Source organism: Gavia stellata, chromosome 13 (genome assembly GCF_030936135.1).
Source record: "Gavia stellata isolate bGavSte3 chromosome 13, bGavSte3.hap2, whole genome shotgun sequence".
Taxonomy (NCBI): Eukaryota; Metazoa; Chordata; class Aves; order Gaviiformes; family Gaviidae; genus Gavia; species Gavia stellata.
The window spans coordinates 9,640,853-9,668,647 of NC_082606.1; the positions used below are offsets into that span (position 1 = coordinate 9,640,853).

Sequence of the window (27,795 nt, forward strand, 5' to 3'; positions counted from 1 at the left end):
TCAGTTGCTACAGAGGTGAGCATCTTCCCCAAGGCAAGGGAAAGCTCCCATTTTACCATCCTTAGAATTCCCTGTTCTCACAAATCCCCAACAGCTCTGCTTTACTCCCTCCTTGGTGTTCCCGAGTGTCCATCCATCTGAGTGTCTTCTACGCAAAGTCAGCGGAACTAGATGTCTGCTGATGTATCTACTTCAGTGGACTTGTCATATATTCTTAGCTGTTGAAATTTTTTATTGTATTCTGTCACTATAGCACGTGCAGTTCTTGTATGGGAAGGGGCATCAGTATTAGCAGCTCCTGAAGAACAGATTTTTAGATCGTCTGTTTTCAAAATGAGGTGTTGGAACAAGGTGCTCTTTGAGCATCTGATAGAACAGTAGATGCTGGTTCAGTAGCTTTGGTTCCTATCACCACGAGACACTAAAGCCTTTTGTTTTGCTTGTTTCTTACTTATGATTTTAGTATATCCATCAGATACCTTACTTGGTCTTTCTTTGTACATGGTAGCACCTGTACAAAAGTAAAAGAACTGGAAATGAGATGTTTTGTGTTAACAGGAGATTGAATTATGTTTTATCCTACTAGGAAAAGAATCACTCCCTGAACTCCGAAAATGGTTGTTTAGTGCTTGTTCAGTAGGCGTCCAGCAGTAAAGACTATTGTTTTTTGCATGTTAAAGCTCCTGCTCCTCTTCAGAGCAATGATAAAATGCCTTCAACTAATGCAGTCAGACAAAGCATGTGAAATACAGCACCCTTAAGAAACACAAAAGCTGCTTATGGGTGTGTTTATATGAAGTATAATAAGTTCCATACTGTTTGCACTCCTTGGCACATGTACTGAGGTCATTTATGGCATACTTTAATTCAGTCCCCACCCAATGTCGTCTTAATAAGCCAACTGGGAGGTAGCGAGACTAACGTGGAAAACTCCTAAGTTGCCAGTGGGATACCAATTGTCTGCTTTGTAGCAGCTCTTTGGAAAGCTAGAAATAAATGCCTTGAAGTGGTGGGATTTACTGAAGTGTGGGGAGAAGGGGTTGTTAATTGTGTTTACAGATGAACAAGTAAAATGCATCTGAATTGTGGAAGAGCTTACAAAAAAAGTAGTGACATCCATCCTGGCTGCTTTGCGACTTGGGATAATAGCTCCCAGTTGCAATGATATTTCATTAACAAAATTACAGTTCTTATATAAAAGAGCAAACCAGCAAGAATTCTAACAAACAGTTAAGTTTGGGGTGGCTTTCTACAAAAAAAAAAGCTGCATGGGTATTCTTCCATAGACTGGCAGGATATTTCACAGCAGGAGATTAAGCCTGTAGTACAGTGATAGAAATTCTAATATGTAATATTTTGTCATTGCTGTTTAGATTAATTCGCGATTTCTATTCTCTCTTTCTTCCCTCACATCTAGCAAAACTGTACAATCTAAAGTGGACTGCATTTTGGTAAGTACAACTCCAGAATGCTTTTTAATATTTAATAAACTGTGAGACCAAAATAGATGGCTCTGGAGACTGACAGCTATTATGAAGCCTTTTCTTAGCAGTGCTTTAAGGTACTACCACTAAATATGATCAAAATTCGTTGCCATTGCCAAAAAAATGTGTGTGTGTTTTCCATGGATGTATTGATCTCTCATTGCCAGCAGCAGGTGGCTATGATTGCCACTTGTAGAACTGTCGGTATAGATAGAGCACAGAAAGGTGATTTACTGCTTTTGTAACTATGTTTTTATTAAATGCAAGATTATGTATTGCACAGATCAGAGTATGTAAGAAGCTAATTGTGTGTCAAGTTCCATTGCTCATTGCTGGACATGGTTTAGTGGGCATGATGGTGTTGGGTTGATGATTGGACTTGATGATCTTACAGGTCTTTTCCAACCTTAGTGATTCTGTGATTAGGCCTTTAATGACAATGATTATTGCTTTTGTTGTTGTTTCCCTGAAACAGTTAATTCATGGCTGGTACTACATTTTAAGGAAGGAACTAGATTGAACTGCATGTTTGCACAAAACCTGGCAGACTAATGTCCTGGTCTGTGAAAATCTTGCAGGTGTCATAATTATCAGATTTTTTGTTTCTTTTTTTAAACTTCAGAAGTTGCACACCATCTCAGGTACCTTCCCAGAAATGTGCAACACTACAGGTCCTGTTAGTGCCACTGTACTACTTAGGACAGAGAGATAATATTGTTTTTTGAAGAAGGAAAGCTCTTGAAATGCATAAACATCATATTCCTTTGTGCGTTAAAATAACAGGATCTAGACAGTGATAAGACATTATTTCTGGGAAGCAAATATCTAGCACTAACTCAGAAGGAGGTTTTATTTGTTTGTTTTTAATAGTGAGCAGGTTCCGAGTTTGTTTAAATCAGAGTCTGAGTTCATAAATCTTAAGACTGGAAGGGACTGTTTATTCTGGCTTTCTACCTTCGGCATTTCATCCAGAAGTACCAGCGGGTAAGATAAAAATATGACATAGACAACCATCTGGATACTATCAGATAGAATCTGTTCAGCTGTATGGCTGAGCTAAATAAGAATACTCCTTGAAGTCACATTATCAAAGGCTAATTCAGATGGCACTGAATTTTCTTTCCTTAAAATGTTGTCTTAATTTATCGTGGTAAGAGGTTTGAACTAAGTTGTATTGTTGTATTGCAAACAAACTTTGGACCCAATTTTGCCTACAATTAAAAATTCTTGGATGCATCCAACTAAAATAGTGGTGCAAAACGTAATTTTTGTCCACTTCATTCGTCATTGACATTTGTGGACAAAAAGCAGGTGTCTTAAGATCTTAATTTTCTTGTATGAGTCTTCAGTGGCAAAAGGGCAAATTGCACTTGAGAAGCTCTTTTAACACCAGGTTTTTCTGTGGTGAAAAATGGGAAGTGGGGTAGGTGTTCCTAAGTAGCATCGGAGAGGGAGTAAATAAGTGGGAGGTTAACTAGTCATCTGCTTCTTGGAAATCCATTTTAAGAAAAATGGAATTACACTAGGACTATTCTTGCATTAAATTCTGCAGCTTTGCCGACCTAGAATACTGAGGTAGGGATTATCAGTTTGTATGAGCCCATTCATTTGTGTAGGTCTCATCCATTGGATGGACAAGCTATTTCTCTGAATAGTGCTCTTGCACGCAAAGCAGTTTCCATAGCTTGGCTTGGAACAGAGGAGCAGTGTCCTGCTGGTCTAATTTTCTGTTCCAGATGCCTCTTTGTCTGTCCTGCTGATGAGTTCAGAGGAGTCCTGTCAACAGTGGAAAGGCCACTCTAGGTTAGCAAAGGTAGATCTAATGCTGTTCAGGTAGTTTAAAAAAGAAAAATCCAAGATCATACAGTTTTAGGAAATAAAAATTAAGCTGAATTCTGGCAAAATGGTTTCTGCATTTTTACGTGCTCTTGGAAAGCTGTGAGCTGCAGACAGAATCTAAAAGTATGTTAAACTAAAAGGCCATGACTATATAGTTCTAAATAACTTGTTCGGAGCTTCCTTGCAGGCCTGTCCAGTTTTGTGCTGCAGAAGGTGGATGAGCAGGTTGCCTCTTTGGTGGAATGTGTATGGGTTTGTCAGAGCAGTCCTGTGATTGGGGCACCAGCTGCCTGCAGGGAGTCCGATTCCAAGCTTATGGGCAGGTCAGAACATTTCTTTTAAGAGTGTATTCTTACATATTTGGTTCAGATAGAAACCATTTCAGGGCCTTTGAATCAGTCTCATGAAGCATAAAGGGACAATGTCTGTTCCTTGTCTTCCTTCTTCCTGTAAGGAGGAGATTTGGGACTAGCTTTCAGTTATATTGGGAGGTGCTGGTGATACCTTAAAGCATTTAAACTTGATCAGTTTGCTAGCAATCTTAAAAGAAAAAACACCAATAGAGAAAAATCAGACTACGCTTGTTGCTGTTTGTGTTCAGTAGCACCAGTCATAACTGCAGTGTGCAGAGCTGCACACAAATGCTCTTTAGCATATAGACTGCCTAGTTCAACACAGGGTAGCAAGAAAGAGAGAAATAAGAAGAAACAGAGGTGATGGCAATAGTCTTTGTTGTGGAGGTAGCTAGCAGCAGAGGACTAGGGAAAACAGCTAGTATAAGGGCACTGGGACTGCAGTTACTCATACGAGAGACCAAAGTTACCTGCCGTTTACTTGTTATACTGCATCACTTATATTCTGACATACTGTCAGTTTCTGGAAGATCATAAGAAAATCATTGTACGCTGTGCAATCCAAAAAAGATAATTAGCAAGAATTGTGGTGTAAACAGCCATTAAAAATTCATTATAACATCTTTTTAACTGTAGTAAACATGTCTAGCAGTAGATTCTCTTATGACTTCGCTTGTTATATTTGTTGCCGTATAGTAAGTGAACTCTTGAACCTGATTTTTAAAATGGTATGCTCCATATAATCGCTCAGCAAGAAGGTCAACGTTTCTTTCCTTAGTCCTCTGAAAAGAGGTCAGTGCTGGTGAGAGTGCTGGATTGATGGCCATGAAAACCAAAGTTGCTGATGGCTGGAGCAGTTAAGCCGTGTGGGCAGCAGCGGTGTGTAAGATCTGTTGAAGCAATGTGCCTTGGTCCTGCTGCAGAGAAGGTAGTCGCTTGTCACTTGCCTTTTTGGCCCTACAGGAGACAGGCAGAAGCTCTATGAAGCTCTGGCAGCTGTGCATGGACACTGTCAGTACAAAGCTGCCTTGTGTTTTTTAAGGCTTGTTTGGAATATTTAGCACCTAAAATATGTTTCTGTTCAGATAAAGCATATCAAATGTATTTCTTATCAGCTTTTTAGAATAATAGGTTCTCTTTCAAGTATTAGCTATTTTCTGTCTTGATCATATTTCCAACAAACCATCTGACCTTGAGCAAATTATTTAACCTTTGCTTCTTGCTTTTCTGTTCACAAAGTGGGGAGATGATTGCTTGACTACTTTGCTATTCTTAGTCTGGTTGTTAAATAATAGATGTTTGTTCTGCTGAAGTATGACAAGTTTTAGAACCAGTCTGCCAGTAGGTGCAAGCTACATTGCCATTGGCATAGCCTTTTTTACTTCAGTTAGAGCATTGTTATCTATAAATACTCAAAATGGGGGAAGAAATACTAAGATCAGTCCATGCTCTCTAAAATAGTAGTCTTGCAAAAAGCTTGCAGTGGTGCCCCTGGCCTTTAGCTCCTCTTCACCAGAACTCAAGGACAGAAATAACCTGTAATTCTACCTTCATTGTGGAAATAGTTCAAATTTGAATGCCGTTTTTCACTGTGTTCATTAGAGAAGTTGAAACTTTGCTAATTGTTCCCTAGTATAGTCTTCCTCTATCTTATTTAAAGTTTGGCCTGACTAAATATTTTTTTCTTGAAAACAATCCAGAAAAAGCACATTCCCTGGAGTTTTCCCATGGTAATCGCTTTTGACAACTTTAGGATGAAACTTCACTAATGTTTGTGACCTGTCAGTAGATCAGCAGTCAGAGAAAACCAGATAGAGAGACTCAATCCACCAAGGTCAGGAAACCTGAAACTACATTCTGTGATTCTGGAGACTCACATTCAAATCTCTAGGTTCTCTGGTTCAAGCAGGAACATGAATAAACTCATGTTTCCTATAACACAGATTAAGTCCTTAACCTCATTCTGTGTTGAACTGATCTTTGTCTCTTTGTGCTGCGAAAAGTTTCAGTGTCTAGTTAGTGTCTCTCAGAATGGAACCAGATGTCAAAACCTGCTATTTTCATTTATTAAAAAAAACCCACCCCACAACATTTTAGCCATCCTGGTTTATTTCACAGCTGTTTATTTGCTCAATCAAAATGCCTGTTAGAATGAAAAAGTTGCTTCTGTTCCTACGAGATCCTTGTTCTGTGTCTGTCTTAGGCAGCGAAAGGACAGATTCATTTGGAGCAGATCCATGTGGCCACTCATAATGCAAATATATATGGAACTCTGGTTTAATTTGTTTGCTACATATTTTGTGCATTTTTACAGTGAACTGTCTGTATCTGGTAACTGTCAAAACAAAAATATCAGAGATTTCTGCTCCTTTATATGTTACTGAAAGTCTTTGCTTAGCTGTGACTTGAGGTTTCTAATTTTTTGTCCTTAGTTTTTCTGTCTCAGAATATAAGATCACTCAGATATTTTGAGTACTTGATACATTTTTTGGCTAAATTGAAGCCAAGTTGTGAAAATAAGTATGAACACTGCTTGCTCCCGATCTTCACTGAATCTTCCTTTATTTAATGGGATTCCAATTACAGGGAATAAATATAATGTCTGAAAACCAAGAATAGCAGAGGTGGTGCTTTGTGATGGCTTTACACCTCAGTCCTGCAAGCAGCTTAGGATGCTTATGCATTTTTCTAATGCAGCTTCAAGAAATATGGTTTATAAATAGCCTTTGGAGAATTAGACAGTCTTCATCTGATTTGATAGAACCAGTCAATCAAGGTCAGGAAACTTCAAGCAAAATTTTTTACTTGGATCCTTTTAAGTAGCGGGAAAGGATTCCCCAGACATTTTACATTCTGTATGGGTTTTAAAACTACTGTAGCATAAGCTTTAACAGGCTACACAAAGGGGAACTTGTCCAAGATGAGGCCAGCATTGCAGTCTTCCTTTTGATGCTGTGACTCTTTTTCATTCTATTGACCTATTTTTTCCACACTATTGACCTATTTTGGGGGTGGTGGTGGAGAAAATTTATAGTCTATTTTGTGTTCTTGTTTCTTTTTATTCATTTCCATATGCATCCAACTTAGCACAAAGGAAAAGTCAGGATGACTGAATCTTTTTCTTCTTGGTCAGTAGGCCAGCTGAAATGTTCTTCCACTTTCCCAAATATTTTTCTGATTGCATTAAGAAATTTGAAAGTTTTGATACATCGAACAGTTGCAGTAGCAGAGTTATTAGTGAATTCACCACACCTTTAGCACTGAGAACTGTTGGATGTCAGCTGAGGTTGAAGAAGATATTGTACTTACTGAGGCTGTAAACCAAGTTGTGAGAGTTTTAGAAATCTTTAGAGAAAACAGCCTAAACAAAACATAATGTTTAACAAATTTTTAAACTAAATAAAACATGATGTTTCCTGAATCTGCTTGCACTGTCACACTCCATCCCTTTGCTGCCACTGCTTCAGTTTCAAGACAGTTTTCTCTAAATAGATTTGGTCTCATCTAATAAGCTTAGGTTTATCTAATTATCACCCAGGTGGGATTACCTCTGTGAACTGCCTGTGACTCCTGGCTGTGTGTTAACTGCTGTTTTGAGGAGGTCCTGCCTCCCTAGGGCTTCCCTGCAGCCATCCCTGGAAGCTGGAGCAGTTGTGCAGAAACTGCTGCTTGGGGCCATGCTTGGAGAGGAGTAAAAACAGTGAGATAACATCACTGTCCAGCTGCTTCTGCTGAGGATGTGAGAAAGCCATAATCCTCATCTGCCTCAGTTCTAGGGATGCAGTTTTGCTGATGAGAGAGTCAGTGGCTTGCTTACATCCTTTGGAAAAGGCTCTGCTGACATAATCCCAGCCAAATTTTTTCTCTACACATATAGTGTTGGTTTTTTTGTTTGTGGGGTTTTTTTTTTAATTAGGGGGTTTGACGGATGGGGCCTGTGTAGCAGAGCCTCCACGGCTCAGGCAGGGCCCTTCCACACAGCCCCTTCCTTCTGCCAGGACACAGCAGAAGTTGCTTCAACTGCAGTGGGCTCTGAGACTACTTCCGTATTTTTTTGATGAAAGGTTCAATGTTTCATCTAAAACCTTGCCCTTTATGTTGGACTCTGGCACATCAGATTTGGAAGTGAGAGGTTGTCTTCCACCTCAGTGTCAGAGTTGTCAGGAGTTTTTTTGTTTGGTTTTGCCTGGGATGCTTTTACCATGCAAGGTAATCTCACCCAAACAGTGTCCTTCGGTGTACTGCTTTGGCATTTGCTGTTTAAAACAAAAAGCAGCTAAGTTCCTTGAAGAAGAGGAGGTCTAATAAGTGCAAATTTTCTTGTAGTTGTTAAATTTCTATATTTTCATAAATAAGTGATTAACTTTTTATAAATTCTTTCTTTGAAGAACATTGATCTTTTCAATAATCGGTTTGTTAAAGGAAAACCCTCCAGTCCAAATGCTGTGATATATGCAGGAAAGGAAGAACAGAGAATTTGACAAAATGCACCCATGAAGAAATATCTCTCTGGATATTTGGTGGTCTGAGCACCACTGCTGTGTAAGCTGCTGTAGAGCCACGCAGAAATCGGTGTCAGCAAATTTCAGGAGTTTGTCAGAGGAAAAAAAAAAAACCCAAATGATGTGGTTTGCTGCAGTTTATAAAAGCAACAAATCCAGTGTCTGTTACCTGGCTCCTGCTGGAAGTGTTTCTCTTGGCTCTGAGAGCGTCTGTCGCATCGCTGGTGGCCCAGTTCTGTGAGGCAGTTTTGCAGTGGGTTTAGACAGCGGGGATTAACAAGCCCCCCCGCGCTCTCCCAGTGGCCTTCCCCAGACGGCGTGTCCCGCCGGTCCTTGCCCAGAGTCTGGGGCCAGGGAGGGGACCCACGCGTTGGGCGCAAAGCCAGCGGAGGGGAAGTGGGAGCTCTCCTCTCTCTAGTACTGCTGTTAGTTTTGTGCCAGCTGAAGCGAGGCGGATCTGGACGTGACTGGGGCGGGTAGGGAGCCCCAGTTTGAAGTGAAGTCTACATTTTTAGTTTCCCCACTCTCTATTCTGCTCATTGCTGAAGTAAACAGCCAGGTCTCACTACCTGTTGACCCTGCTCTCTTCTTTTCTTTCTTTTTGGAAAAGGTTACATTGGTAGTAAAACACCAGTAAAGGAAAAGAGAATGAGCTGTAATCCAAAAGCTGTATTCTGACTTAAAAAGGGATCATGGGAGTCTTTGGCTCTGTGCTGATGTTGCACTACCTCATGCACTGCTTCTGCAGCATCTTCCTGAAGGAGAACCTGTTTGCTCCTTGCGGTGTGGCTTTTCTCCCGCTGCTGCTCAGCAGGCCTGAGCACGTTACCACAACTGATTTTCCTGGTATTTCTAAGTCCGTGTAGCTGGTTTCAGATGACCAAAAGCTAGTTTGTATATAGCAATCACTGTTTGCATACACCAGGTAAAACTCACGCTTGTGTCTGATCCTCAGCTGGTATCCTCTGGAGGAGGAGTCCGACATCACTGAGATTCATGTTAACTGAATGGCTTGTCTTCAGTACCTGTTCAATAACTCTGATTTCCAAAGGAAAAAAAAATACATATGTATGTAGATAGATTTTAAAATATCTTCATTGAAGTCTGTGGTGCTTAACTATTAATATATAGTGGATCACAGGATCAGGTGTGACATCCTGCGTTGTTACAACATAGCTGTTTTTTGATGCTGTGCTCTCAGAGGTGCTTCATGTGTGCCCTGAGAAGATAAAGTTTTCATGTTACGTGTCTGGTTACAGAAGTGATCTATTACTAACAGTTTTCCAGATTCTGCTTTTGTTGCATGTGAATTCTGTGATGGTGACCAGCACTTTCTAGTGTGTGATGGTGTGCAAATAAAACAGAAAAATCAGGTTTCTAGTCCCAGAGTGCTCACAGTTACATTCTTGCACATAAGTAAATATTGTCTTGTTTAAAATTGCATTATTTAGAAATACACTGTTGGATGACAGTTTTAGCTGTCTAGTTCCACTCTTACTGTTTGCTTTTTCTCCCCCTGCCTCACCCCACCCTATTTTTTAACCAAAACACCTTTGTTATCTAGCAAGAAGTTGAGAAGTTTACAGACCTAGAGAAACTCTACCTCTACCTTCAGCTGCCTTCGGGTCCCAACAATGGAGACAAAAGGTATGTGTGTGGGTGTGTAAACATGAGCAGCTAGTGCTGAAAACTTACTTTACTTCCTGTGGCACTTATCTGCTGAGGAACCATTCACATGACACATTTGGTAGCAGAAACAGCCTTTATTAAACATTAAGGACTCTTCTTATCCTGAAGATTGGGGTTTTTTAACTTTTGACTCTTTAGTGCATGAATAGCATGGGAATATAAACCTCCTAAAACGCAAGAGTCATCAGAGAAAGTGTTTTGCAGCCTAAGTGTGATTGTTCCTTCACTTTTTCTGTAGGAAGTGATAATACAGCGACACAAATGTGATGGCAGGGGAAAGAAGGAACTACTGGTATTTCTGGTAACATTTGTTTGACTAAAGGAAGGTCTAGAAAACCAATCTGCAGATCACAACATCATAAAATTAGTATATGTTCCCACTAGGATGGTTATAGGCAGACAGATGCCTACAGGAAGCACTCTGAGCATCTGCTTGGAAAGTTGGGTGTTTCCAAAGGGCAGCTGGTAAACTAAGTGGGCAAAATCTTACAGGCGGTCAGTAAGGAACAATAAATTTAAGAGGGGAGGCAGATGGACTCTCACTGATCACTGCCTACTCATGGCTGTGTATCAGTCAAGAACTGGAGTGTGGAATCTCTTCCTTAAATTGTAGATGAAAGAGGGAGGTAACTGCTGCCCATGCCTCAAGGAATAACTTAACGTGTGAGGTACTGGCCCTCGTTATCTCTGGTGTCTCTCCACCTGTGTAGGCAGACAAATACTAAGTCTTGTAACTGAGCAGGAGCTATGGAGTGAAGTCTTCATCAGCACTGCTTCTTCTTTCACTAGCGATCAGATCTCCATGTCATCCAGCCGTGCCCAGCAGATGCACGCCTTCTCGTGGATACGGAACACCTTGGAAGAGCACCCTGAGACATCTCTTCCCAAGCAGGAGGTTTATGATGAATACAAGTGAGTGCTTCCAAACTGGATCCATACATATGGCTTTAGTGAGCATAGATAGTTCTGTGACACTGGCTCTACAGGTACTCCGCTGATGTACAAGTGCCCATAGCAGAACAAGGCTTTATGTACTAATGTACCTGAAGATGTACTAGCTACAGTGAGGCAAACTGTATTCATTATTTCTGCCACTAAAGATAAGACTGTGATGTTTAAATTGTGCATTACATATGCTGAAGGAAAGGTACAAGTATTTCTTAACAAGTCAATATCTGTATGAATATTGGGTTTGTTTTGTGGACAGACTGGCACAGGTAAAAAGCATCAGTTACTATCATACAGTACGTTTTGGTCTGCTTGTGTATACATACGTGCATGACTGCCTTAACAAGGATGAGGGGTTGAATTGTTCTTCGTGGAAATGCAGCTATTTTGCACATGAGATCTAGCCCATCACACCTTTCTTTCCAGAATAATGCATAAATATTGGACCTTCCTGCAGCAAACCTGATTTCTACAGAGGCACAATATATCTGAATATGTATGAAACCAGTAACCAAGGCCACTGTGAGTCTGTGTTGTCAAGTCTCAAAGCTACCATGTAATGAGAAAGCGATTAGAAGCAAGGGAGAGGGAGCTGTCTGATGGAAGTTGGATTTGAATTCATTTACAGAACATTCTCGGGGTGGTGGGGGGGAGATCATCCTCAGACCAGTTGCCTGAAGATGAATAACAGATTTATGATCTAGTATGAATATTTCCATAATCTGAATGATTACAGTAATTTGCAGCGAGCTGAGTCCCTTCAACTCCTAAGTGCCTACAGGATTCAGCCCTTAGTAATTGTTATTGCAGGGTTGCCTTCTGCGAATACGTCCTTTTAATTAACTCTCTTTGGTCAAGTTTTTTACTCTGACTGAGCTGAAACATGATGGCATTTGCTTGCCTGGGGTTGATAAACATGCATACACCTATTTCTGAAATCTCGCCATCGACTGGAGTGGTGACGCAGCCTGGAAATAGAGCCAATGGCACAGACGTGCTGGGGTGGCCAATCCCCGAGCAGCAGCCTCTCGCGCAGACACAGCAACAGCGGCAGCTGCTGTGCGGGAGAGAGATGGAAGCGTTATTCTTAAATATATTTCTTATTTAATAATTTATGGCCTGCTTCAGCAACAAATCTGCTTGGCTTCCATGCTGTGCCAAGCTGCAGATGCCCGGAAAAATCATCATCTACAGATTGTGGAGTGTGAAATTTGGATGGCTTTTGTATGTAGCTGCATCAAGTATTTGTGTATTGTATTTTTTTTTCCTAACAAAATAAGGGCGGTAAGCAAATATTCAGTAAAATATCAAATGTTTGGAATCTGTTCTCCTTTGAAAGCATCTGTTCTGTTTTTAAAACATTCCGTTTCTTTGAATATTTTCATGAGTTATTCTTGCACACCAAAGGAAGAGTAGTCTTGGAGTGGGAGGTAGGGAACAGGCATATAAATAGATAAGAGAGTTAGTTTTGGTAAGTAATTTTTCTTTACCTAAGGGTGTTAAGACCTCTCAAAACTCACTTCTGCCATATTAGCAAGTTGCCATTTCTCTCCTCTGTGTGCAAAGATAGATGTTGCATGAGCTCACAGTGAGCAAGCTTATGCACTCTGCACATGAAAATCAAAGTTAGAAGGCTTCTGAAGAGTGCCACATCATACCAGCATCTCAATTCCTGCTGTAAATTTTGGTCAAAATAAATCTTACAAAACTACTGGGCTTCTGCATCACCTTTCATGAGTTTTTTTTCTATGAAGAGAGAAAGACACACAAGTCCACCATTGGCAAGTGTTGATAGTGTTTCCAGCTCCTCCACGTTTCAGTAGCCTTTTCTTGCTGAGCTTGTTCAACACAGTGACTCTTCTTTCTGTTTTCTTACTCTTCTATTTAATTGTGAATTCACATCTCTAACTGGATATAAGTGAATGGATTAATCTCCCTTTTGAAAGGGATAAAATAAATGAAAAATGCATCATAACATAAGGCAGTCGCACTTGCGAAGGTTGAGAGCTTGCAGCTGAATTTCAGAAAGGAGGTAAATGAGGGCTAGTTCACCTCTCTTGTTGATGCTGTGACGCCACTTGCACTGACAGAATACGTTGGGCTGTAAGAAGCTGTGTTTCTGTTTGGCACGCACAGTTCTTCTGCCAGCTTCCTTTGGGAGCTATGGGGAAATACAGTCTGGAAAATATGGGAACTCACAGGGAGCTGCCTAAAGTGTTATCTAACCTGCAGAGGATAGATGTTGCTTCTCATCAGATCCTTTCAATGTTTTCTTGTAAGTCACTTTTATTTGGGTATCTTCTCCCTATTAGTAAACACCTTTCTGGTAGCAGCCATGTGTAGATTTAGCTGAGTTTAGAGAATTAGGATTTTGAGTTGAAGTGCAGTCCTGCAGTACTTATGCAGACAAAATCCCTATTTGCACACAAAATGATTTGTTGAGCCTTCAGTAAATGCTTGGGTCCTCTTATCTTGCTTCTACTACAGTGACACAAGGAAAGTAAGTCATTCCTATTTAAGTTTGGTGCCCTGAAGGTTCACTTGATATGCCTAATATAGATTAGGAAGTCTTTGAGTCAGCCTGTATCTCTTTCCTTTAGTCTGTAAATCATTAATCCTTGCTTTACTGGCTGCTGGGCCACTTGATAGCACCTGACACATAGATTATGTGCACAAAGTGTTAAGGATGTTACCCAACAAGTTAGATGAAGAATATTCAGAAGCTAGCACAGAAGAGGACAGTAGGTATAGGAATACAATGTCTGTTAAATAGAAGACACAAGATACATGCTAATAACCAGTGTTAAAAAACTCCCTGATAGGAACAGGATGGGACCTGTTGTGTTGTGAAGTCCAGTCCTGTCATAAGCAGCTACCTATATACTCCTTTTAAAGCGAATCAAACTCCATCTAAAGCAGTTGTTTCCCACCTCTGCTGCTGCTCTTGGGAGTCTGACCTGCAATTTCATTTCTCTGATGGTTTTCAGACGTCTGGTTTCCATCTTACCTGATTTTTGGGGCTCATTTCTGTGCCGGCATTGTTCATCAGCTTAATGAGAGCCTACCTCTTCCTAAGGTTTCTTCGCTGTAACCCATTTTTAGAGACCAATTATTTTGTTGGATTAGATAAGCCAAGATCTTTGTGTCATTTCATGCAATAGATTCTTTTATCATTTGCTATTCATAATGATTATTCTGCCCAGGAAGCTAGGTAAGCTGGGCTGCATAGCCTGACTGTCTTCATTGGCTTTTAGATTAATCTTTTTTGTGATTTAAATCAGGTGCAATCCCAGTGTATTCTATGTCTTGGGTACATCTAATTTGAAGATCTTACAAAAAAAAAAAAAAAACCAAAAAAAGGCCTTTTCTCCTTATCATGTAGGGGAGCTGTGTACAAAGGAACATAACCAACCGGGTGTCCATTGACATTCCTGTCTCTGCGTCGACCTTCCCTCCCCCCATCTGTTTCCCACCCACCCTTCAAATAAGCAAAACAGCTCCTAGGCTCAGCGATGTGCCAAGAGTGCAAGTAGCAGAGAGAAGAGCTTCAGGGAAGAGACTCCTGGTACGTGTTGTCAAGTCAATGAGAGACCACAGATGGACATGGAGGGTCCTCGGCCCAGCCAGGAGGAGGAGGGGCTGTATGGGCTGATCTGTCTGAAAACTGAAATTACATGATAATAATAACAGCTCAGAAATCACAAGCTTGCAGGAGCTGCCAGTATGGATACAAGGGGACCATGTAACTGTATGTTTTGCTGCTAGCAAGTAATTGTCTTGAACCAGATGTGCTAGACTTGAGGAATTGATTATTTTTTTTCCTTTGTTATTTATTTTCTGCTAGAGAGGGAATAATTTTAACTTTAAAGTCATTGATTGGTAGGTCCCTAATCCTGTTGTTTTGCTGGTTTGGTTTTTTTTTTTCATTTTGTTTAGCTGACATCGTTGAGTTTCAGTCAAAGATAGTGCTGACCATGGCAGAGAAATTCAGAGAGCCATCCTTTGCATACTAGTTGAGGCTTAAAGTCCTGTAATCAGCATCAGTAAGCACTAAAGACACACCTTTTAGGAATTTTAGAGTAAAGTTAAAATCCATTGGAGCCTGACAAGATGCAAGGGGAAAAAAAAGACACACAGAGATCTATCTATTACATATAAAGCAATGTCTGATTCCTAAGAGGGTGCAGCAAGGCAAGAGGAGTATTCCTTTGTATTAACTTCAAACGGACATATCCAGAATCCAGATTCTGTGACTGACATGCGTTGAAATGAAATATGTTGGTATATAAATTGGATAAAAACCTTCTTGATGTCCCATACAGAAACTAGACTAATGGCTGACTGTATACCAGGTTGTAGGCAACATCTCCTGGTTTGGACAGAGTGGCCTGGTAGCTGGGGGAAGTGGGTACACACAAGCTCTGCAGGGAAATGTCAGAACCAAATAGCATAAAACTTGCTGTTTGTCATCATCAAAATGATTACATTTGTGGTGGTGCTTTCCAAGTGGAGGATGCCTACATACAGCCAGGGTAAAAGCAGCAGATGCTTGCTCTGTAATAACTAGTATTTTTACAGAGAAAAATAAACGCAGTGGAAGTGTCTCAAGAAATATATACTGCTTCCTATAGAGCTACAGTTGTCAGAGAAGACATTTTGACTGGCCTACTTGGATGCAAATGCCATTGCTAATTGTTACTGTTTTTTCTAGGTAGGGAAATTTACTAGTGAATGAAACATCCGTTTCAGGAGTGCTGCTTTTTCTTTCTGTCTTTCTTTCTTTCTTTCTTCTTTTCTTCCTTTATGAGCAGAGATTTGTTTGCATGTATATACCTGACTAGAGTAGCAGGCAACGTGGTATATGAAGTTACTGTTTTTCTGCTCTCCTGCTGATGCCTACACAGGACTGTGTATGGTCACCTCTTCTTTTCAGAGGCGGGTTGTTTTTGTGTATTGCTGGTAGGACTTCTCACGGGGAAGGAGGTTATTTCTATCTGGTGCTGACTTTGTGACTGTAGGAAATCTGAATGAGAATGCTTTAATGGTATGTTTTGTGTTAATATCTGTGAAATACCGCAAGAGTCTTGAACAAAAGGCAATATGACCTTCATATCTTTTGTGCAGCCTTAAGCTTTGCTGTGTAGGTAAACCTTCCAGAGCAGTTCCTGATTTTCTCCTCTGCTTTCACATGTTTGTGATTTTCCAGAAATTTTCACATTCACGTTTTGCAGCGAAATCAAAGATCCTTGTTCTCTGACTAAAGGAGATATTTTTTTAAAATATCTCAGATGTTGAAACATCTGAATCGATCTTGAAACAAAATTCCTTCTCCTGCTTTTGAGGACTGAAGACAGATAACAGTGCCTATTTTACTAGAATAAGTAAAGTTAGCAAAATAATTACGTTTTGTTGCTTTATTCCCCTATATCATCAGGTTGTATATTCATTCGCACGAAGGTCTACATTTGTAGAGGCAGTTGAAACCTCTGTTAATTTAGGGCTGTTAATGAATATAAGGATGTCTATAATTAAGCAGCTCTCATAGTTCAGTAGTGGTACAGTGGTAAGAGGACTAGATCCTCAGTACATGTTTATGTTACAACTATAAAGGTGAAGCTGGTTCCCTGGGAAGGTATGTTTTATTAAATTCAGTTCTCTTAAGGTTTATTAAGTTGAGGTTGTATAGGCAGAATCTTTCTGTGGACACTGACAAATCTCTTACTGCTTTTCAAATATTCCTGCAGGACTTCAGGCCCTACCACACTCAAGCTATACTTCTGGCTAGAACAATGTATCTGCTTTTATTATGTTCTAAAATAAGTGAATTGAAACATATGCTTCAAACTAAGTTGTGGAGTAAATCTTAACTGTGCTCTAGATAATGCCACTACTTGTTATGTTTCCACATGACTTGTCTTTGAACTCAGAGAACAAGGCAAAAACTATGGTATTAATAGCTCTGTTTATACATTTTTAATGCATTCAATTCGTTGTGGATAGCTTCATTAATGTTAAATGTGGTTCTAAATATGGATGGGTATAAGTGTTTTCTTTTGAAAACCTTTGATGGACTGTAGCATGCAGGCTGGCCTCCTGTATTAACTTTGATTCCATTCACGCTTTCTTTCTCTTTGTTGCAGGAGCTATTGTGACAATCTTGGCTACCACCCATTAAGTGCTGCTGACTTTGGAAAGATCATGAAAAATGTCTTTCCAAATATGAAGGCCCGTCGTCTAGGCACAAGAGGCAAATCAAAATATCCTTTGCTAGAATGCTTCTCAGTAACTTCTTCTGCACTTGCCTGGAGAACATCTGTCATTATGGCTTAACTACCAGCTAAATGTAGAAGTAATGTTAAATAAAAACTGCAGACACTTTTTCAACGTTCTTTAAAAATTACTAATTGTGGTAGTGTTAGGTTGCAAGATATACCTTTGGAAACAAGTACTTAAATTTAGGTCCTGACGCTTAGTTGTCACAGCAGCAAGTAATCAAAGAAGCTTTATCGGTTAATGCAAAGGGAGGTATTGGAATAAAGGAACTTGCCCCGTATATGTACATTTTTTGGTATTTTATGGTAGTATTTTATTGGTAGTACTGCTCAGAATTATCAGAACACTTTTGCTTTTATATTATACTTGTGCACACCGGTAATTTAAAAGTTAGTTGTAAAGCCAAAGATCCTTCTTAAACTGTGCTACAGATACTTCATAAAACTGCCTCTCCTCAACTGTTAGTATTGCTTGAAAGAGAAGAGGGAACTGGGAAGTCATCACAAAAGCAGACTTCAGACTTGGAAGGCATGATCTGAGGCCTGTCCTGCTGCCAGAGGGGGGAGATGGCTTCCTTCACTGTATGGTGCAGCCCTCCTGAGATAGGAAAGACAATTCAGAGCAAGAGCTTCTAGGATAGGGAATGCTGTCTCTCTCTTGACTGCGGAATCTTGTTCCCTGTGCCCAAAGTTGGAATCAGCTTCCTGCCCTCCTTCCCTGTGTTAGAGAAATAGTCTATCCCAGAGGGCGTGCAAAAACACTACCCCATTTAATTGTAACTTAATACAAACCTTAAAGTACTTAAAAAACTGATGTTATAGTGTAACTAGGCATAATTGTTACAGGAAAAACTATACACAGTTGGATCTTGGGACAGATTAGTTTTCAACTAATAGGCAGCCACTGTGAAGAATTCGGGGCAAATCCTGTGCAAAATCCTGTGCAAAAGAGTGTGCTCATACTACTGGTGGTTCTGCTGCTTCAGTGTAGGGGCAAGAAGCTCTGCTAGAAAAGAAATTCAATAATCAAGTCTAAAGGCTACAAGGATGGGAATTTTTCTGAGGCTTTTCTGAGACTGAGCTTCAGTTTGTCTAGTCTTTAGCACGCTGAGGTGTTCCATTAAAAAAAAACCAAAAACTGTTAGTGATTTTCGAAGTAAGTAGTTTTCTCATCAGCAAGAATTTTGTCTTTTCCAAGTTCAGAATTACACCTTCCCTTGAGAATCCCTAGAAACCATCGTGAAGTAATGTAATACCTGCTGCCTGTTGCATCCCCCAGGGTTGACTTTTGCTCTGTTCAGACATGCTGGGTAGGCTAAGCCACTGCAGTAAGCAAGGGAGGGAGGGCATTAAAAGGCCAAAAGGCATCAAGGTGCTTGTAGGTTCTAATTAAGAACCACTCAGAAGAACTATCAGTAATGATATGGACTCACTGTAATACTGGCCTTTGCCAAGGTCTCACTTGAAGTGTGCACTTAAAGAGAGAATAAAATGCTAGTGGGCAACCCAGAATTATTTGTTTTCCATAGAGGGAAAATACCTTCCATATTGTAGTAAATGGAGAAGTTGTGTGTCAGTTAAATTGTTTCATAAAATACAGTGTTGAATTATGATTATCTAGCAGTGGAGTCCAAAACTTCATAGTGATGTTCCGGATAAAGCTAGAGAAATTTTAAGGAGAAATCATATGATGTAATTTTAGCTTGACCCAGGGGATTTCTTTCAGTTCTGTTTCTGACGTTTCTAATTCAGAATTATTAAAATGTGATCTTATCTCACACTTAACCTTAACACCTATCCTCCTTGCATTTATTTTACTGTAACTGTGCTCCATCCATGTTAATGCAAGCAAATGCAAACTCCATGGTCTAGGAAAGAGAAATACAGACATATTTACAAAATGTGAAGAATTAGTCATCCTGAAAAGGATTTGTGTGTCTCGGAGAAGAGACACTGTATGTGAACTCGCAGAGTAATGCTGTTGAGAGGAGAAAAGGCTGATGTGATTTTTAGACCTATAAACAAGTAAGAGTAATTAATGGAGAGAGTATATTCTTGTGTACTGACTTGAGATCAGTGTAAGAACAAATCTGGGTATTTGTGTTCATATTTTTACAGAAGAGTAATTATCATGGGTGGGGAGAGAGCCACAAAAATTGTGTGAAATCTGAGGAAGAAATGTCCTCATCAGTCACTATCTTGTCATGGGGAACTTCTTCAGTTTGTGGCAGTCCCTTAGGAGAAGGAAATGTCAGGAAATTTAGCAAAAAGAGATAAAAAAGAAGAACTGATAATAAAGTAAAACTGAAATTTGGCAACACGTTTTTTTAATAGTAATTAACTTTTGAAAATGCATTCTCCATCTTATTTTAGGCCTGATTTAGGAAGGGAGTTTAGTCCAAATTTATGTTAATGAATTAAATATTGAGTAACTAATTGAAACTACTTGGTGTGGTTTAGTGGTTCTCTAAGTCAGCAAATTAAATTCATCACCCCCAGCATCACTTGCTCCTCTGCATAGATGAAGAAGTCCAACGACCTGCCCAAGAACACAGCCATTTATAGGCTCTTGATTCTGGCTGGCTATGAGTCTATGTTAATGACAGTAATTCTTAGATCTGTTGTTGAGTTTGCTTATAAAACTTATGCGAGGTATTGGAGGAATTACTGCTCTTCCCTCCTATCCCCCAGCTAACAAGCAGAGACGATTTAGACCTTAATTCTTGTTCACATATTGCTACAGTGGACTGAGGAAGAAGGCTTTTGTGCATATGCCTACACTGCCCAACCTTGACTTTCATAAAACTGGAGATGGGGTATGATATATACTTGCTTATGTATATATTTCTGCAAATTAACATTTATTATGTTGTTCTTCTGTCTGAAGTTTTCAAAACAAAGTGAAGAGCTATGTAGTTTTTGAGATTCTTCTTTATGATACTTAAAATTTAAATCATTGTTTGATATTTTTCTGTAAAGCTCAGAACGAATTGCAGTGCTATTAAAAAAACTAATCTAGGACGTGAAGCAGACTTCCACAGTGTTGCCACCCACAAGCTATATCTTTTTAACTCTGATTCTGTTTTGGTTTTACTGGTTTTTTTTTTTGTTTTTTTTTTTAAAAAGTCAATGCTAGGGAAGAGGAACCCCAGTGAAAGAAGCAGTTCCTGGGTAACAATGTCTGCTGAGTTGACCCGCAGGCAGGGAGCATCAATTGTTGGGGGACCAGATATTAGGATTCTCTCTGCAATTTTCTTCCAAGAATGTCAGCTCCATATAATGCCTTTGGAAACAACCAGTAGATGAATGTTAAGACATTTCATTTTGAATGATACTGATGTTGTGATCTCATTCTCCCAATTTAATGAAAAACTGAACATACTTACTCAACTTTTTGTGTGTTTCTGATCATCATTTGCTCTCTATTTTTGTTTTCATGCCTTAATGACCCTTAATAATTAAAGTAACCTTTCCTCCTTTGTTTGTTTCAGTTGGATGGGACAGAGCCGTCTGGGCAGCTGCAAAGTGCTGATGAGGAAGTTGTCTCTGCGGCCTGCCGGCTTGTTTGTGAATGGGCCCAGAAAGTGCTGAGCCAGCCTTTTGATACAGTCTTGGAACTGGCTCGTTTCCTTGTAAAAAGTCACTATATCAGTACCAAGTCAATGGCAGCTTTAACAGTAATGGCAGGGGCACCAGCAGGTACTAAGATAACTTAATGCTGAATGGATGAAACAGGGGATCTTTTCTCAAAGAGTAATAACATCTTGGGTTTAGGAAGCACTTCTCTCCAGGGCAAGCTTTAAGCGCTGACTCTGAGCATTGAGCATGCCATTTATGTGATTTTAGTCCACATTGCTGCAAATTACTTTACTTGCTGGTAGTCTGGGTAAAGAGATCTGAAAATAAGCAGTGGTCTCAGGTTTAGTTTGTGATTCTCCCATTCCTCCGATGAGGACCCTGGAGATAAGGAGTTTGGTGCTGGTACAGTGCTGTTTTGTAGACAAACTGCTGGTGTAGCTGTGTTTCTGTCTGGTAACTTGCCCTAATTTGGAAACAATTGCCTGTCTTCATTTTCTCTCAAGAGCAGATTTTCTTACAGGCATTCCTGATATGTCAGATGCAAATTTTTCTGAGGTGTTTGATTAGTGTCAGGTATTACAAGCATGTCAGCTGCTGTTGTTATTGATCACATTAGAAATAAGGGCTTGAGGGGCATTGAGAGGGGCAGGAGAGCCTTCTCCGGGGGCAGTTGTGTGACAGATTCCAGCACTTGATTTCAAATCTTCATCAAGGATCGAGGTAAAGAGAAGAGTTATTTTGTATTTTGCTACATCAGATGAATTCCTGTTCTATTCAGTCTGTGAGAAGGCTTACATTCTATGTGTTTGTTTTGTACATCTGCTTCTGTGTTCTTTGGTTCCCTCTTCATGCTCAAAATCAGTCACTTAGTCATTTAAAGTAGGTTTTTTGTGGCTGTGGATGAAGGAAATTACAAAAATGAAGGATGAGGAGGGAAGTGCAGGTGCACAACATGCCCTCTAGCCTTCCCTCTGGGAAGTTCTGCCTGGGCCTGTCAAGCAAGATGTGTTTGGATCAAGGCAAATCTCTTGACTTGAGATAGGCGATTTCAAATGGGAACTGGTGGTCAGCGCTGTAGGTTGGGGTGATCCCCTTCTGGATTATGTTCTTTCTCCTTCCAGCTCTTTACTTTATTGCAGCTTGGAACTGATGGGTGACAGTGGCAGGTTTTGCTGCCTTTATTACCTGTCGTTGCTTGGCTTCATTGGTTCTGCTTGCTGTGCTGCTAGAAGGAACGCTAGGTATATGTACAGCTCTTCAACTCATGTAGCGTCTCCCCCCTACTTCCTTCAAGAGAAGATGGTTTCCTTCAAGGAAAAGGGCAGTTATTTCCAGTGCATGCCTCTGTGGCTTGGATAGTCATTTCAGGAGAGGTTCTTTCTAGAATGGCAAATAAAATATTCCCATTCTTCTTTGTCTCAAGGAACTACAGTGTCTCTGCATAAACTGAGAAAAAGCAAATTTTTTCCCTCAAAGAAAAATTTCATTCAGACTGCTGCTGAGAGGGTGGGCTCCCAGACCACAGTTCCTAAGCATGGTACTGGCTATCTAAAACCAAATACTTGCCCTGAAATGGTGTCGACTAATTTATAATTAAGAGTTATTTTAAAAACTATGAAACCTGCGAAGTGTAAATGACACAGTGTTAAAGCATTTTTAGAGGGGCAGTTCAACAGGGTTAGTTGGTCACTGAGAGAGCATCCTAATCCTCTTAACCGTTAATAAACAAAAGATCATAAACATGATGTGATTTTTGTAAGGGAGATTGGTACCAGCTGCACAGATGAGACTAACTCCCTGTTGTTGTCCCTGGAAGCACCACTTGCTTGTGACCAGCAAAGGCATTGTCTGCAGAACAAAATTTTCTTCCATTCTATTTTCCATAGTTTTTTCACCTTTTCCTTCTTCTTTTTTTTCCGTGGACACTTCTCTTCTTGCCCTTCTTTCACCATTATCCCTGATCACATGCAGGTTGTGATCCATTCTGATATTTTATGCATTGTGTTTAATGCCTTTGGCCATTAGATAATATCATCTGCTCAGAGCTGCTTCTCTGTGACACAGACCCACAGCTTTCTGGAAAGATTTTTCATTTTTAAAGCTGCCTTGGAGGTTGATAACAAAACAAAAACACAGTAGATGATGAATTTTAAAGGTTCATCTAAAACATATCCGCTGCCCTCTACTGTCAGTTAAAGGAAATGCATTGTTTTTTAGATTTTGCTGATGCAAAAGTTGCAGTTTGAGATTACTAGAAAGAAGATGCCAGTACATAGTATTTTAGCAGCTAATGCCCAGCTTGTCTAACAGCTAGAGGTTTTGCCACAAATGTGGAAATAAACTGAAACACTGAATAGATTTGACGATGAAGTGGATGGGAGCACCTCATGGAGGAGGTGTTCCCAGAATGGTTGTGGAGATGCCTGCCCTGTATTCTGTGTGGTTAGATACAGAAGCAGCACTCCAGCAGACAGTGTATGTGTAGTTACAATTCATTCTTCTCCTTTTGTATTCAGGAATAAAAGGAATCCCCCAGCCCTCAGCTTTTATACCTACTGCTGAAAGTAATTCCTTTCAACCGCAAGTGAAAACTCTGCCATCTCCTGTTGATGCCAAGCAGCAGCTGCAGCGTAAGATCCAGAAGAAGCAGCAAGAACAGAAACTGCAGTCTCCTTTGCCAGGAGAGTCTCCAGCGAAGAAAACGGAAGGCACCACAACCAATGGTGTGACCAGTATATCTAATGGAAGTCCTGCAATTCTGTCTCCTCCGCCTATTGGCATTGTTGTGGCAGCTGTTCCCAGCCCGATACCGGTAATGCTCTCCAGTAATTCTCTAGAGAAACCACCTTATGAAAGGGCTGTAAATTGCCAGTAACTAAGCAGTGGTGTCAGTGGGATAGAAAAATGGTTTCTGTTCAAAGACTTGGGTCCCTTGATGCTTTTCTGTCCCAATGACTGTGTTATACCACATGAGTTATGGGATCAATGCAGAGGCAGCAGAATTCTGATCACATGGCATAGGCCAAGTTTGTCTTTGAAGTCATTGACAGTGGGATTTCAGCTAGCAATAATTAAGGTTATATGAGGGAATAATTGCCCTTGAGATGAAGTTTAACCAGACAAGAGAGCTGACACCAGTTGTGTGGGTCACTGAGCTCCTAATACGGAATCTAAATTGCCTTTCATTGGCCTCGCACATTCAGTGACAGCAACAATTTTATTTTTGTATGAATGTCTGTAGTATGGAACATCTTTGTCTTTCAGCCATAGAAAACTGGGGGGGGGGGGGGGGGAGGTTATTTGTTTTTAAGATGTTAGCTGTGTTGTCAATTTCTGCCTGATAGTGGGTTTTTATTTAACTCACTTTTGAAACCTTAACAATGAACAGTGTTTTGAACACATCCTCTCCTCTTTAACCTTTGTATGTCTTCTGTCTTTTTGTTCCATGTGGTGAACGATTGTATGAGAATGACCCTTTCATTAGCAGAAGAGCAGACTAGTGTGTATACCAGTACCTCATGCCTTAAAAATTGAGGCCAGATATCTGTGTACCAATCCTTAGGCAAACAAATAGAAATTGTCTTGTATGTAGTTGAAGAGCTTGTTTTGTTTCAAACTGACATTAACCAGCTTTGGTGTATTGAGCTGTGTTGTCCTTCACCATTGAAATGCTTGGGGATGAGGTGATCTGTGGGCGTTGGGGACTTTCTTGCTTCATCGCCACACCTTTTCTTTTTTTCTCTCTACAGGTGCCAAGGACCAGGCAGTTGGTGACATCTCCAGGTCCTATGGGGTCGTCTGATAGCAAGGTCCTGCCACTCAACGTTCAGGTGGTCACTCAGCACATGCAATCAGTCAAGCAGTCACCAAAGACTCCCCAGAACGTTCCCGCCAGCCCAGTTGGTGACCGCTCTGCCCGGCATCGCTACCCGCAGATCTTACCGAAGCCAGCAAATACGAGTGCTCTCACCATCCGCTCTCCCACGACGGTGCTCTTTACCAGTAGCCCAATCAAGACTGTTGTGCCAGCTCCACATGTGAATTCCTTAAATGTGGTAAAAATGACAGCAATATCTCTGGCCCCAAGCAGCAGTAGTGTGCCTGTCAAACAGACGCCTTCAGTTAGCAGTAGTGCAGGAGCAGTGGAAGAAGGGAGGACTGGTCCACAGATCAAAAATGGATCTGTTGTTTCACTTCAGTCTCCAGGATCCAAGCCTAGCACTGTCGTAGCTGCGCCTGCAGTCAAGATCAAAATGGAACCAGAAGCATTGCTGGATGAGAACTCAGTGCAGGGCCAAGAGAGCTCTGACGTGTCTAAATCCATAAAGGCAACCCCTGACCTGCCTCCTGCTCAACTAATTAATTTTGAGGTTGCAACCTTGAAGGTTTCAGCTGATGATGTCATGGAGGCAAAACCAATTAAGGGCTGTGATCAGGGAACTGAAGAAGCAGGGACCAAATATAAAACACAGTCCAGTGAGATCACACCAGTTTCTTCAGCAGGCAATAATCAAAGCACTCTAAAGCTCTCAGTTGCCAGTCAAAACTTGTCCAGCACCAGCATCGGTTCACCTCCTACTGGTGAGTCTACGATTAAAGACAAAACATGCACTAAAAGTCCAAGAAAGCGACAGCCTTCTACACTTCAGGATTCCCAGGTACCACCTGTAAAGAAACCACTGGTGGAGCAGCTTTCAGCTAGTAATGCTGTGGAGGGTCAAAAAGCAAACAGTGTTAAGAAGTCTCCAAAGGTTGGATCATTAGCTAACAGTGACAATACAGCAACACTTGCTCAAGTTCCCAGCAAGGTACCTGTGAAGGTACCTGTACCTTCTGCAGCTGCAGCAAACTTAGCAACAGACCTTTCTTTGAGCACCAATTTAAATACCAGTGATTCTGCTTCAGGACAGCAGCTTGCATCAGCATCATCTCCAGACATAAAAGTAAAATTGGAAGGAAACGTGTTTATCATAGAAAATGATTCAAAATCTGATGGCAGCTTTAACCCAAATACATGGCACCATATCTCCAAAACCTCCGACTTTGCATCTGTGAATTTTGAACAGCAGCAAGATATCAGTGTTATGACTATGGCAGGGCACTCTGGCTCTAGTGACTTACAGGAACTGGCATGGGAGCCAGTGCACTGTGAAGGTATACAGCAGGATGCATACAACCAGCAGTTACAGAGCCAGGTCCAGGACTCCTCCTTGGGTCAGATACAAGCACAGTCTTCAAACCAGTTACCTCTGCAGTCTGAGTTGAAAGATTTTGAACATACAGTCCCTCAGTCAAACGAAAACTTCTTTTCATTTGATGATGACCTTACCCAGGACAGCATTGTGGAGGAGCTGGTGCTCATGGAGGAGCAAATGTCCATGAATAATTCTCATCCTTATGGTGGTTGTCTAGGAATGGCACTTCAGAGTCAGACTGCAGCTCAAGGAGCTCCCGTGTCATCTCATCCAAGCAGCACGCACTTTTACCATTCGATCCATAACAACAGCACTCCGATTCACACTCCCACACCCACCCCCACCCCAACTCCCACCCCCACCCCAACTCCAACACCCACCTCCGAAATGATCGCTGGATCTCAGAACATGTCCCGAGAGAGCCCTTGCTCGAGGCTGGCTCAGACGACTCCCGTAGACAGTGCTCTAGGAAGCAGCCGGCATACACCTATTGGCACACCACATTCAAACTGCAGCAGCAGTGTCCCTCCAAGTCCTGTGGAATGCCGAAACCCGTTTGCGTTTACTCCCATCAGCTCCAGTATGGCTTACCATGATGCCAGCATTATATCAAGTAGCCCCGTGAAGCCAATGCAGCGGCCTATGGCTACGCATCCTGACAAAACCAAGCTTGAGTGGATGAATAACGGCTACGGTGGTGTTAGCAATTCGTCGGTTGCAAACCACGGCATCCTTACGAGCTATCAGGAGCTGGTGGAAGACCGCTTCAGGAAACCTCACGCTTTTGCCGTTCCTGGCCAGTCGTACCAGTCTCAGCCGCGCCACCATGATACTCACTTTGGTCGCGTGACTCCTGTTTCACCTGTGCAGCACCAGGCAGCCCCTGCCAGTAGCACCACCAAACAAGAGGGCTTTGCTGTTCCTGCTCCTTTGGACAACAAGGGAAGCGGTTCCTCTCTCAACAACAGTCTGAGATGCCGGAGCGTAAGCCCTGCTGTCCATCGCCAGCGTAATCTCAGTGGAAGCACTGTTTACCCTGTTTCGAATATACCACGCTCTAACCTGACACCTTTTGGAAGTCCAGTGACTCCTGAAGTTCACAATGTATTTGCTAATATCCATGCAGACACCAGTGCCAATAACATAGCGCAAAGAAGCCAGTCAGTCCCGTTGACTGTGATGATGCAGACAGCCTTCCCCTCTCTTCAGAAACAAACAAACACTAAAAAAATAACCAATGTGTTGTTAAACAAACTTGATTCTGATAGCGATGATGCAGTGAGAGGTTTGGGAGTGAACAACATGCCCTCAAATTACACAGCCAGGATGAATCTCACTCAGATTTTAGAGACATCCGCCGCTTTTCCTAGTGCCAACCCACAAAATATGATCAATTCCAGCACTTCAGTTTATGAATTCCAAACACCAAATTACCTCACAAAAAACAGCAGCACCGATCAGATCAGTTTTTCTTCTGGAGATAACCAAGCACAATCAGACATCGGAGAGCAGCAGTTAGATTTTAGCAGCACTGTAAAAGACCTTTTAGGGGAGGACAGTCTGCCAACAAGCCAGCAGCTGGTGAATCAGGTGGCATCAGATCTCAATAACGTTCCATCTGTCTTTCCCAACGACATCAGGTTGTCTTCCGAGCTCTCAGGCAGCATTAATGATCTGAACACTTTAGACACAAATCTACTGTTTGATCCAGGTCGTCAGCAGGGACAAGATGATGATGCTACACTGGAGGAATTAAAAAATGACCCCTTGTTTCAACAAATCTGCAATGAATCCATTAGCTCAATGACTACATCAGGTTTTGAGTGGATGGAGAGTAAGGATCATCCTGCTGTTGAAATGTTGGGTTAATCTTGTTTTGTAATATGTATGTAGCACACTGTATCTAAAAGACAGACGTATTGTATTTGTCTTAA

General features: G+C 41.1%; 1 protein-coding gene across 1 annotated transcript; it reads left to right on the top strand.

Moving 5' to 3' along the window:
- The first annotated feature begins 1,417 nt into the window (after positions 1 to 1,417).
- Positions 1,418 to 27,795, top strand: RFX7 (regulatory factor X7). The gene is made up of 8 exons (XM_009820014.2): positions 1,418 to 1,451; positions 9,743 to 9,825; positions 10,657 to 10,779; positions 16,956 to 17,072; positions 19,819 to 19,903; positions 20,579 to 20,786; positions 23,183 to 23,478; positions 24,416 to 27,795. The coding sequence occupies exons 3-8, from the start codon at positions 10,670 to 10,672 to the stop codon at positions 27,728 to 27,730; spliced, it is 4,131 nt and encodes a 1,376-aa protein (XP_009818316.2). The 5' UTR covers positions 1,418 to 1,451; positions 9,743 to 9,825; positions 10,657 to 10,669; the 3' UTR covers positions 27,731 to 27,795.

Excerpts from the sequence above, each read along its gene's own strand:
- RFX7 (XM_009820014.2), top strand. The coding sequence starts at position 10,670 with ATGTCATCCAGCCGTGCCCAGCAGATGCACGCCTTCTCGTGGATACGG. Across the intron at positions 10,780-16,955 it reads GAGGTTTATGATGAATACAA|GAGCTATTGTGACAATCTTG; the intron begins GTGAGTGCTTCC and ends TCTTTGTTGCAG. Across the intron at positions 19,904-20,578 it reads TTCATAAAACTGGAGATGGG|TTGGATGGGACAGAGCCGTC; the intron begins GTATGATATATA and ends TGTTTGTTTCAG.